Source organism: Electrona antarctica, assembly GCF_951216825.1.
Source record: "Electrona antarctica genome assembly, chromosome: 15".
NCBI classification, from domain to species: domain Eukaryota; kingdom Metazoa; phylum Chordata; class Actinopteri; order Myctophiformes; family Myctophidae; genus Electrona; species Electrona antarctica.
In genome coordinates this window covers 32,341,436-32,355,308 of record NC_136796.1, presented here as the reverse complement: position 1 = coordinate 32,355,308, position 13,873 = coordinate 32,341,436, and the positions used below count along the sequence as shown (strand labels likewise).

The following is a 13,873-nucleotide window of genomic DNA, read 5'->3' as shown; positions in this document are numbered from 1 at the left end:
AATCAGTATCTCTCTAGGACGTCAGACGAGCCACCCATCGTGGCCATCGTAAGAGTACATGCATGATAAGATAGTATATATAGCATAGTATAGAATTATATTAGGCTATATCAGTGGTTCCTGTTCCTTGAGGTTTTGTTACAACCAAATGTTATTGCAACAGCGGAACTATTATAACTATATATATCATTTTTGATATACCCTAAAAAAAAGGTAACCAACCTTGCATCTCAAACTCGGCATGCACATCACCAGTAACCCGAGTGATTGAGTGCACGGCGTAGAGTCGGTTAGATAGGCGGTTGTCTAGAACTGCTGATCCGAACGATATGCCCATATATAGGCATATGTGGAGACCAGTTGTCCAGAACCGCTGATCTGATATGCCATAAGGACATACAGAGATCTCCATATAATTATGGGCATAAAAGGGACACAGACAGACAGCCGGGTACAACAGGTACTCTGACAACGGGTACAACGGTTATCACCAAATGAGGTGGGGCATCCATTCATAACTTGCATCGTTCCCGAGTAGGCACCAGTACAGTCCTTGAAATGTCCTTGTTTGCAGTTGATGCCATGACAACACATGAGGTTAGACAACAGACTCCATAGTTGGGCGTAGTAGCTGCATTGGGATCTCCTTACTGTATATGGCCAAGGACATTGTCACCCTCTTTGCCCACCAGATTGGCTTTCATGTGGACATATCAGTCATATCAGTACTGTACACTAGGTACAGTACATAATCTACCTACAGTGTGTCACAGTACAGAAACTTTGAAACATGCACTCTACGGATGCTTTCAATAAACATTTTCCCACTCAGCAGTCAGCACTATAGGCTACTGAGAAATGACATGATCAAATCAGCATCAACAAATGAATGCACTCATCTTGTTTAAGTGGGAATTTATAGCACAGAATTTCAAGCAACAATAAACATGAAAGACAATGCCAATGTTGATAGAAGAGCTCCAGGCTGTATACATCTTTTTGACAAACAGGAGAAGGGAGCACACAAGTATTGGTGAGGTGCTAAAGGCCTTATTGGTGAGGTGCTAAAGGCCTAAGGTGGTAAACATAGAAAAAGAAGAAAAAGGCTGCACACTCATAGCCACGACTCTGGAAATGTATTAAAAATCACACCTGTGTGAAGTGAGGGACGCTCTTATCATCGTACATCATCATCATGACGTAACATGTCGATTTGCTCGTCCACATTCTCCATTCATTGTCAATGGCATTTAATGTTTGTGTTAGGACAAAAATCGACACTATAGCTGAAGATGGGCTTATGCCCCTCAAAAAGAAGCCAACGTTTCGACCTGTAAGGTCTTCTTCAGGGAATGAATGTATGAATGTATACATCTTGTCAACATAATGCACAATTGCACATTGCTCCATGACATGCATACAGAAAAATAAATATTGATATAACCACACAATATTTCAACCACGCACCATCATTGCTCATTGATATCTGACCTGTTTTTTAATGGGCGATAGATAGCCCCTCCCTCCTATGCCCAGCTTTGTGTATGCGTGTGTACCCCATAGCGATGATTTGATTGGCTGAGCAAAAAAGTGACGACAGATAAGTGAGAACGCCAATTGTGATTGGCCGTAATGTGATGATGTATGATGATAAGAGCGCCCCTCACTTCACACTGCTCTCTTACAACTACAATGATGCACCTTGTTCGAAAAATACTTTTGTACACTTTTTTTTACACCTGTAAAATGTTATGTGACACCAGTTGTGACACTAAGTTGAGTTGAGTTGAGTATTGTGGTAATTCCGTGACTGTGGGGATTCAGTTCATTTTGACCGTGGCAGACACCGTACTGACCTCAGGTTCATCATTTTTCTTCCTACAGAAACAGTTTTTGAGTAATTCGTAAATGGCAACTGCTGGGATAAAAAGGCTGGTGACTCCAGCCAGGAGGAAGACGATAAAGTAGATCCAGCTTGGATAGGCCAATGTCTCCAACACTGGGAAGTTTGCCTGAAGACATGACATGGAAGAGATCACAAAATTAAATATAGTGTGGAATATATGTAACTGGCAAACACAAAAAATGTTAAGTGGCAAAAAACAACAGCATATAAAATATTCCTAAAATATAAATCATTTGGACTATAATTTTGTATAATGTGGCGACCCAGAGTGGTGGGTCATGGTATTACATCTGTTTATGGTGTTGCACAAAAGATGATTGGAGGTGGATGTATTTAATGTTTGCTCATATTTCCTGGTGTGCGTATAATTATTGTATTTCAAAATCGAAGCCACTTCTTTGACCATGTGATGTAGCCTATGTGGTGAAGGTGTGGCATAAAACACAACTTTAATTTGATACATCTGAAATACATTTGAATGTTATGTGTGTTTTGATTATCCAAATAGCTGAACTGTGGCTGTTATGCTGAACTTACTGAGCTGGGGTCCCAGACGGTGTATGTCAGTACCTCACTGACTTGGGTCACAAAGTAAAAGATAAATATAACCAAGACAATCAGAGGGCTGACGAATCTCCATGTCACCTGCCAGAATAAATTGGGTTTGTGTCCAATCATGAATACAAAGTCTTCATTAAACCTGTGAGAAAAAAACACATGACACACTCATGAGTTTCTCAGTATATCCATCCAGCTATGGAATATTGCCTTTGGCGATATATTGTTGTCATTTTCATTTTATACTGTGTTTATGGTCTAAAACGGTTGGGTTTCAAGACCCTAACTTCAAAAAGGATTCACATCTTCTATGTACAGCTGCTTAAATTAGAATCAACAGCCTACCCTCAGAGGACTGTACGTACGTACGTTACATACATACACATACATACATACATACATACATACATACATACATACATACATACATACACACACACACACACACACACACACACACACACACACACACACACACACACACACACACACACACACACACACACACACACACACACACACACACACACACACACACACACACACACACACACACACACACACATTTTTGTGTCTCTTGTCACTGCTGTTGTGCCCTACTGGCTCAGCTGCCATTGAGGAGCCCCCTGCAGGTGGACATGGAGCCTTTGCCCATTATTTACCCAGAAATGTCAATGTGCCAAACATGTAGGAATTCTTTCCTCAAGGAACAATGCAACAGAAGTTAGTGTTTAACTGATGTAGCCTACCTATCGGATCCATATACGTAGGCTACAGCAACCATCTCACACAAGCCGATTAATAGCAGAGGGACGGATCCAGCAAATCTGTCAAACAGAGCTAACCAGTAGTTACCAGACTGCTGGGAAAAGATGAGTGCAATCGAGAAGGATATGAGGCAAACAATGCCTGAAACACAAAACAACAACAATTAGTGTTTTAAGTTAGTGGACAAACTGTAGTGTATTGTCAACAAATATACTATATGTCACATGTGTCATTTACTGTACCTGTCAGCACTTCCTTGGGCCACTTCTCAGGAAAGACCTTGAGATCCTGCAAAGGAACCACTGTTCCCTCTATAGCCCCAAACAGGCTGGACAGCCCCAGACAGAAGAGCATGCAGAAGAAGAGCACAGACCACAGAGGAGCGAAGGGCATCTTGGTGATGGCCTCTGTGAACACGATGAATGCCAGACCTGTTCCCTCCACACCCTGCAAAGCACAGAACACAACATACACCAGCAGAATCATGTAATGGACTCATTCACTGTGATTAATACATACATTTATAACAGTAGGTTTTCAACCAGTGGTCCGGGGACCACCAGTGGTCCTTGAGCTGGTGGTCCCCAGCTCAATGATGGTGAGGTGGTAACCAAATGGACCCTTATAGAACTTTAACTCTTGAGAGTGTAAAATGAAACCAAATGAAGGGTCCATTTAATTTCATTTTACCTGTTAAACATCAGCATTACGGCCCAGACAGTTAGCTCAACCGCCTGGGCACCTAGGCTGCTGAGCCAGCCTGACGGCGTGCCATGGGTTTGACTCCCGATCCCGACGGCCTTTGCCGTGTGTCCTCCCCGCGTGCATCTCTCTCCCCATTTCCAGTCAGACTACTTTCATCCTATCAAATAAAGGCAGAAACAAGCCATAAAAAAAATCTAACATCAGCATTGTTTAGACTCTAAACAATTATAGAATGTAGAAGAATTGTTATTTTCATCAACGTTTGCCTGTTATCTCTCCTATGGTACCAACATCAATACGCCATGGAATTGTGGACAAAATCTTATCCAACGGCAACAAAATATACTTTAGTTTTGAGTCTGAGAGGCATCAAATGGTGGTCTGTGGCTCAAATGACAAATAGATAATGGGTCTTGATATGAAAAGGGTTGGAAACCACTGATTTATAAGTCATGTAAAATGAACAATTACAATGGGATTTTGTGTGTTTACATACAGTAGGATCATACCTCACTGAGCAGTCTTTGCAAGTTGCAGATATTGAGGTCCAGACCCTGTATGACCTCTGACCCTGAGGCAGTGCTGTTGAGGTTTCCCAGCATGGTATCATAGTTGCTGTCTGTGATGGTCCCGTCTGGTAGCTCAAATGCATTGAGCAGCATTACAATGTTTCTGAAAGGGTCAATTCAAAATCATGAACTGGGAAATGTCCAGTGACCCACAATGCCCTGGGTATGTACAGTAATTGCTTACGTTAGCTACATTTATGCTTAGTTTATCCTCGTCCTTGTATGTAGATTATCTATATCCGGTATGTGACAGCATGACAATATAGTGCTTCTACACACTGTGGTCATTTCACATGATCGAAACCATTTCGACTTTGGAAAAGTATATCTTCGGGTGAATTAATCACATGAAATCACTACAGACCTCAAATCAGGCTTAACATTTGTGTTGAGCATCTCTCTTGTCTGAACTCAAAGATGTTTAAAATGTGTGAATGTCAGATTGAAGGCACATACTCATTAAGGCAGTCATCAAACTGTGCAGTGGCCCTGAAGCCAATAATAGTGTAGATAACAGAGGCAGCAAAGACCGAAGTGAAAGCATTAACGGCGGCGATGATGACAGCATCCTGCTCACAGTTGTTGCTGTGCAAAAAAGGTGAGAAAACAACAATTGCAAACTTTATAACTTTTAGATTGTGTAGTTGTACAGTTGTCGCATAAATTACATATATTGCAAATGTTTCAAGCAGAATATAAACAAGACAGAATCTAAAAACGCTGTGGCTTCCATGTGGATCTCAGATATTATGGCCATTCTATGAAATCAAGTATTGTATGATGTCAGTAGTTTTCAGTCACCGTGAATTTCATCCAAATCCGACCTCCACTGACTTCCAAAATTATGTTTGAAAAAGTGCAAACATGGAGTTACTTCCATGGCCTACTAGCAGAGCATACACAAGGAATCTGCCTCACAAACTCACAGACCCTCTTCTTGACGGCTCAGCCCATAGGAACCATGACATAAATACCTAGATTTTATTTTGTGCTATGGCTCCTAGGGGGCGTGAGCAGTCTGGAAGAGGGTCTGTGTTTGAGTCGGTCGATCCAGGGCTAATCTTGCAAACTGCTGCACAGATCAGCGCAAAATGTCTCCTTTCATTTTACAAATGGAAGTCAAAGGCGGTTGGTAACCATAGCTCTCTAACTGATGTCACAGACTGGGCACATTAAGTCCGAGATCCACATGAAACCATGATGTTATTAGACACCCTCTTGTTTCATCTCTCCTAATAATATGGCCTCAATATGCAGGGCGGGACAGTAGCTATTGTATACTTACTGAATAGGGTTGTAACTAGAGAAGGAGATTAGGCCTCCAGTGGCCAATGAAAAGGAATAAAACACCTGGGCACCTGCATCCAACCATGTCGTAGGGTTCATCAACTCATTTACCTAACAGAGAAAGGACAATTAACACACATAGAAGACAATGCAGAGTTAGACTCACAGATATTTAAATAGTTACTTAGTTGTTTTAACACTGGTGTGACATAGCATGATTACATGCCTTCTCTTCTTGAATTCTTGAAGCTTATCTCATAACAGCGTTATACTTTCACAACTCATCTAGCTAGAGGTAAAACAATAATAATTATCAACAGACTGATGTTACTTTGCTTTACTATGTAGCCCCTGTGTGGCCATGGTAAGAAAAACAAATTATCATTATCATTTCTTGTCTGGACGAGATATTATCTCTATAAGAAAATATCTCGTCCGGCCACTCAGGGGCTCCGTTTTCTGCTATATTGACACACATAAAGGCAGTCAGGAGGTGTGGCCTGCCAGACAGTTAAGGCAGGAATTAGACTCCGACTGATGCCAGATGTTTGGGTCCATTGCCGATCCAGATTTTGCAGAGCCCTAGACCTGGGCTAGGTTGCTGATGTTTTGACTGATGTCTTGTCAAAAAATTCAATATTTTCGAATCAATTTGCTAATCTTCACAATTTTCTAGTTGATTTCTCAAAGGCTTTTGATTCAGTGGACAGAGCCAAAATGTTTTAAATTCTTAAATTATATGGTATCCCCGACAAAATTATCAATGCCATAAAAGTTCTATATACAAATACCTCAGCGATCATCCTTACTCCTTACAGAGAAACACCATCATTCCCCATCCTTGCTGGCATTCTCCAAGGAGACACACTTCCCCGTTTCTATTTATTATTGTTGTTGATTATGTTCTTCGTATGTCAGTTGATACTATCAATGATAAGGGCTACCAACTAAACCCTAGGAGAAGCTCTGGTCATCCTGCTAAATACCTAACCGACACTGACTTCGCTGATGACATCGCGCTTATCAGTCAATCATTGGAATACGCTCAGGCTCTCCTTCAGTCTCTTGAGCAGGCCTCCAACTGTGTTGGTCTTTATCTCAACGAGACGGAATCTGAATACGTAAATATATGCAAATCCAACAATAACCACATTATAAAAACACTTAACAACACTCCTCTGAAACAGGTTGATGACTACAAGTATTTGGGTTCATATATATCTTCTTCCCAAAAGGACTTTCAAACTAGGAAGGGTATGGCCTGGTCAGCCTGCATAAGATCTGGTCATCCCAGCTTAGTAAAAATATTTTTTGTTAAAAGTAAAAATATTTAGGACGACCGTTGAGCCGATACTACTCTATGGCGCCGAGACATGGACACTTTCAAATAAACGAGAGAGAAACGGTTGGATGGCACTTACACCCGCCTTCTAATGAGAGCGCAAAGTCTGTCTTGGAAGAGCCACCCATCGACTAATCTAATATACGGCAACCTTCCCTGTATTTCTTCACTAGTCCGATCCAGAAGAACACAGTTTTCCGGCCACTGCTACAGAGCTGACAATGAGGTTATATATTCCCTTCTTCTCTGGAGTCCTGCCTCAAAGCAGACCAGAGGTAGAAAACTGTCGTTCCCTGATGTCATCGCTAGGGACACATGCATCAGTAAGCAGGAACTGGGGATGGCAATGAAGGACCGGAAAGTCTGGCGTGGCATTGTGAAATCCACGATCTCGACCGCGGTCTAAAAGGTTCAAAACCTTTCCGTTTCATAGCCGATCTACAAGATTGGCTGATTTTTTTTTTAATAAGGCTTAATTATACTTATTTTCCCGATACCTATGTCATCAGAAAAGTCAAACAATGACCGATATATTGAGTATCGACGACCTGTCCGATATATCCGTCTGGCTCTAGCAGGAATCAAACCTACAATGAGGTGGTGCATATACTTTCAAGAGAGCTTGCTGTACTAACATCTGGAATGAAGAGGAACTTGATGCCCTCCAAAGAGCCTTTGAGGGTCAGACCTCTGATGAAGAAGATGGTGAGCACCAGATATGGAAGAGTGGACGTGACGTATACAGCCTGTATTAGAGAGAGAGAGAGAGAGAGAGAGAGAGAGAGAGAGAGATAGTTCATATCAGATGCTCTGTATGTACAGTTGGGTGCCACCGATATTGTCCCATTTAGGCCTGACCTCAAAATTAAAAAAAAATCCTTCTAAATCCTCCAGTTTTCTGAAATAAATATTTTCACGATTTAAAAAACATAGCAGACCTACAAAGCTCGTAGCGCGCCACTCGGTGGCGCGCTATGAGCTTGTAGATCTGCTATTTTTCAATAGCTAAATTATAATGTTTAAAACACCAAAAGGGGTTCCCGCCCAAAATGGGTTAACTGTCCTTTTGCGCAGATCACGCAAACCTCAGCAAAAAGAAAAGGACAATATCGATGGCCTCCAACTGTATGTAAGTGTGTCGACGCATGCATGCTTGGAAATACTGCTTCACATATCAGTTACATACATTACATACAGGACTGGCCAAATGTATTTAGCAGCCTTAATGTAAAATATGTACTTTTTTTGTAGGGTGTGTAGCAGCAATCCTACTTTGCCTGTGGTCTCAATCCCTCTTATGCAGCAAATATAGAGTATGGTCCAAGCAGAGGCTAAGCAAAGCACCATCCACCACTGTAGACCCCCAGAGTCCTCTATGCTTGCCGAGATGTTTAACGTTTCTCTATACCAGAAGTAATCCACTGGAGAGCTCCGTTCGCATTCCGACACAGCACCTGCAGGGTGTACAAAACAAACATTTATCAGGGGCACTTCATCTCACACAGTTGCTGTGGCTTTCAGCTAATTCTTAATAATCAAGATTATCACAATTATGACACAATCCACATAACGGAGAAAATTCTCCTTTCACAGTGTCCTACAATTCCCATGATGCATTTTGTGGTCAAGCATCAGCTTGGCACCCCATACAGTTTATTACAGTCTACGGCCTCCAATAAATCAACCTGATGCGTATATATTCTGTGGTCAAGGAATATTTTCAGACATAATTTCAGAGACATAATAATATAGGAAAGAGATCCATTGTATGGCTGCTAATGGAAAATAAACTTAACCAGCTCAGTGAAATAAACACCTGCCTGTGAGATTGTCATTGAGTGGGCACTGACTCCATGGCAGTGGGCTCTGGAAGGAGTTGTAGAGATACCACAGCACCCAGACAATGATGTTGTTGTAGTACACGCCAATCAGAAACGACACAGACATAGCAGAAATTCCTGTTGGGTGCAGAGACAATGAATTAACCATAATACCATTGGTCTGAGGAACCAGAAACAGGTCGGTTCACATGTTCTTACAGGTCTTTAATTAATCAGTATATAAGAGTGTAATATTAATTACCAACCATGAAGGAACCAATCAAGGTATAACAAATGTAAAAGTGAACAAATTACTTTCCTAAAGTTCCTTCTGCATCGTTTTTATAAACAAAACTGATGATCAGAAATATGTTATATACAGCAGTGGTTCTCAAAGTGGGATTCCGGCGACCCCAGGGGCCTCGAGGGGTTTCCAGCGGGTCCCCAGCCAAATGAGCATCAGTTTTAACCACGTTAACCCTGTTTCAAGCTCCCAGTCTTATGGGGCAGGGGGGGGTCCCAGGCACAAGGTATTTTCCGGAGGAGGTCCGCGGCCAAATACATTTGTGTTTGGGGGTCCTAGACATGAAAAGGTTTGAGAACCACTGATATAAATGATGGGAATTTATATGATTTGCACACACCAACACCAGTCAGGTATGGGCTAATGGACCCCCATACTCCCACACTGCCCTTCCTCAGGCGCTGGCCGATAGCAAACTCCAGGTGGAGCAGTGGGATGCCCTCTAGGACCAGCAGGATTAGGAAGGGGATCATGAACGCTCCTGCAATGACAAGAGTAGTAACGATAAGTTACACGCACGCACGCACGCACGCACGCACGCACACACACACACACACACACACACACACACACACACACACACACACACACACACACACACAGGAAATAGGCTAATGCGTGGCAAATAATTAGAATATGTTGTAGCACTGCAAACTCAATGACATAAGACATAGACGTACTGTAGTTTTGCAGGTTAACAGATTGCATCCGTCACGTCATTGACAGTAAACAAAGTCTGTGCTACAGTATCTCTCAGGATATTATTGCTCATTTGTCTTGTGGTTCTACTGGGTCTTTTATTATGTGACTCCTGAACCTGCCACTCATATATGCTTCCCATATAGTTCCAACTGCATGGCTCTGCATTGCTTCACCATACTCGGATCCAAATATTGTACTTTTACTCCACTACATTGTTTGAGAACATTAGTTATTAGTTACTTTGTAGATTTTGATTATTATTATTACAAAATATACAGTAACTACTTCAGCGCTATATAATTTTCAGCCATGTGAAAATAGACAATCTATGCGACGCATTGTGAGCTTTTGAAATGATTCTTATACATTGACATTCTGCAGTAATTTTACTTTTGGTACATGTTGATGCCAATACTTTTGCACTTTTACTCAAGTACATTTTGAATTCCAGAGTTTTATTTGTAACAGAGTATTTCTACATTGCAGTATTTATACTTTTACTTAAGTAAAACATTTGAGTACTTTTTCCACCACTGCCTGTTGCTCACATAATGAGCTGGGTACAACTTTACTTATACACACTTTGTCTTTGTATTAATTTATATAACACACATTCAGTAGTTCAGCACAAATAATGCAATGCTTCTGATCAGAGTCTTATGAGCCATAAACTCCATTGCAGAAACAGATGTGGTAAATACATACACATACATCACAATGACATCACCACGACCAAAAGTGTATATTTCCGGGTAGATAAGGTAAGATAAGTACGTCGCATTGGAACAAGAGTTATTCATTAACCTTATTTCTGGAAGAGCAGTATACTTGTAATAATTTCTATTAGTCATTGACTATTAGAAATTATATTATTTTGTTCTAAATATCCACAGGTTGACAAACTAGACATAGTTAATGTTCTGGACACTGTATTTTATATTGTGTAGATATCCATAGTCATAGACATTCTACCTGGAAATACCTGTTTGTTTACTGACATTCAAACATTCTGATTTGGTCTATACTAGTCTAATTAAGTGGCACTGCTGTATGGAATAAAGCTCAAACTACACTTCTCTAGTGTTAGTAACTAAGGAGCTTATTTCTCTGTATGACACTAGTGGGTGGGGGACAGCATACAGTTGAAGGTTAACTGTTAAAGGTTACTGTAAGATAGCACAGATTTAAAGCTGTTGATAAAGTGTGAACTCAAACGGTGTTGCCTTGTTCTGGTATGAAAAACTCAGCTCCACTGGTTTATACAATCAATAAACCAGTGGAGCTGAGTTTTTCATACCAGTGTTGCGGACTCTATTTCTTCCTCTTGTACTGCCATTTGTCCAGCACCTGGGCTAGAGTGGAGGTGCATGCTCTATTACCTTTGACTTTATGGGCAACTCACATTTTATTGCTTCTTTACTATGGGTATAACTCCTTAACTACTTAATAGACTTTGGCAGACTACGTAATTGTAATTTATATTATGGTTGTCACCAGCTCATTATTGCTGTATATAACGGAAAAGGACACTTAAAGTTACACCAGAAATTGGCCAGTGGTCACTGTTAATATTTCACTTTAAACACGTGCCAATAATATAGACTTGTTTTGTGCCAACATATACATTTTGACATATGCACATCCAAACCGAAAAAGTCTGTTATTTTCCCTTGTTTAAACAGATTTTCCTTCCCCCTCAGGGCAGGGTGGTTCTGATTATAATAGAAACATAAAAAAAACAAAAAAAAAACATCACAGAACTTCACTGGTTCTGGGAAGGTTCGGATCATGGAATTTTCTGGGTTACCTTTCATAGTCGAAAGATCGTTGAAATATGACGTGCGCATGTTGATGATGTGCAAGCCAAGGGGGAGTGTGATAACACGCCGTTGTTTACTACCAATAGTGTAAAGTGACTAAGTAAGTACATTATTATTATATTATTATATTATATATTATTATATTATACTACATCTCAGAGGAAAATATTGTACTTTTACTCCACTACAATTATATGACAACTTTGATTATTATTACAAAACACGCAAACAACTTCAGCCCTATATATCTCTCTGTCATGAACCGTGTACTTTTATTGTGTAGTTATGTTCATAGTGTTTCCTGTCTGCTCTCATTGTTGCTACCTGTCTTGTCTCACCGGTTCGGCATCTTGCTCAAGGACACTTCGATACTATAACTCTGGAGGAGCCCGGAATCGAACTGGGAACGTTGCGGTTCCGATCCGGCTGTACCCCTGAGCCATTTCTTTTAAACAAACCAAGATCATAACCAATGATTCATTTCTTACATTTTAATGTCCAATCATTGCAAGTTTGTAGTTTATAGTTTTCTAACAATAATAATGTCCATGTATTTGTTAGTTTGTCCATAAACCATGTGACACATACCTCCTCCATGACTTTGACACAGGTAAGGGAATCTCCAGACGTTGCCCAGTCCCACACAGAATCCCACACAGGTGAGCAGATACTGGGCCTTGCTGTCCCATTTTGGTCTGTCCCCTGCCTCTGTCTTCTCCAGCTCCTCTAGCTCCTCATGGGAAGGGATTCTTTCCTCAAGTCCAGGGTTTGGGAGGACCAGTCTCATGGTGGCTGGCTGCAAACAATGAAGCTTCACTCCTGCTTAGTGCTTACTATTCCGTTTAGCAGCAATGCAGGTCTGGTTTTTGCTCTCATGTTGTAAAGACCCCAGTCCTGTGGGTGTGTAGGAATGGGAGGGTGAGTAACTGCGACCGAAGGTCGCAATTTATCTGTGAAACCTTGCGTTTTTTGTCACATCATGTCATGTCACTCACAATCCCCATACATTTTTGTCACTACTTTTTTCACTCAATTTGTCACATCACAATCATATATTGTGCCCAGGTCTCGTGACATCACTATGACATCATCAGGGATCATAGTAAATCAGGGATCATATCATAGTAAATGTGACCTGCTGTCGCAATTAAGCCCATATATGGATTGGAGATCCCTGATGTCAATATTAGTATATGTCAGAAGATATTCTGACATTCCATTACGTTGATCCTTCCCCATCCATCCATCCTCTTCAATGTCTCCCTTTTGACTGATACCTGCGCCAAAATTATTTGTGCAGCCGTGCCGGCAGCCGGTGAAAACTAGAGTTCTCAACAGGCCCGAAAATTAAGGCCCGGCCCTACCTATGCCCTCATCAAACCCTGTACACTCAAGACACTGCATGCCACCGCTGCCACCCTTAGATCTCCATACTGTATATGGAGCTGACCTGTTCTGACATTCCATATGTTGATCTGACAACATCAAACCCTGTACACTCAAGACACGCTCCATATATGGCCAGTGCATGTGACCTCGTCGCTTCTCTCCCCCAGGCGTCTTACTGGTAATAATTGCATTTATCAGTATAATAAATCAGTATATCTCTAGGTCGTCCTCAGACGAGCCAACCATCGTGGCCATCGTAAGTGCATGCATGATAAGATAGTACAGTATATATAGCATAATAGATATTATATCAGTGGTTCCTTGAGGTTTTGTTACAACCAAATGTTATCATTGCAACAGCTGAACTATAAAACCTATGAATATTTTGTATTTATTTAGTTTTTGTGCATTCATTTTCTAATACAGAGGCAAATTATATAGCCTACCCTAAAATAAAGGTAACCAACCTGGCATCTCAAACTCGGCATGCGCATCGCCAGTGATCCGAGGGAGTTGAGTGTGTAGTTGAGTGTGTAGTCGGCCAGATGGGCTGTACAAATGTGACGAGGTCAGCAGTGGATATGGCCAATTTTAGCCCAATGAGTGTTTTTTATGTAAAACTAATGCTTGGAATGGATTCAGAATGATGAAAACCCCCTAGTTTGATATGTCACATGCTACTTAAAGCAAAAGGAAATCTAGA

General features: G+C 41.1%; 1 protein-coding gene across 1 annotated transcript; it reads right to left on the bottom strand.

Annotated features, from left to right (window-relative positions):
• Window positions 1-1,820: 1,820 nt before the first annotated feature.
• LOC306938043 (sodium-dependent neutral amino acid transporter B(0)AT1-like) lies at window positions 1,821-12,568 on the bottom strand (the record flags this gene model as incomplete). The annotated part of the gene is made up of 12 exons (XM_079522066.1): window positions 1,821-2,012; window positions 2,444-2,606; window positions 3,214-3,373; window positions 3,475-3,679; window positions 4,447-4,609; window positions 4,963-5,091; window positions 5,792-5,904; window positions 7,771-7,881; window positions 8,408-8,589; window positions 8,956-9,093; window positions 9,600-9,740; window positions 12,370-12,568. 12 exons carry the CDS (start codon window positions 12,566-12,568, stop codon window positions 1,821-1,823), a joined length of 1,896 nt encoding a protein of 631 aa, XP_079378192.1.
• Between the last annotated feature and the right edge of the window lie 1,305 nt (window positions 12,569-13,873).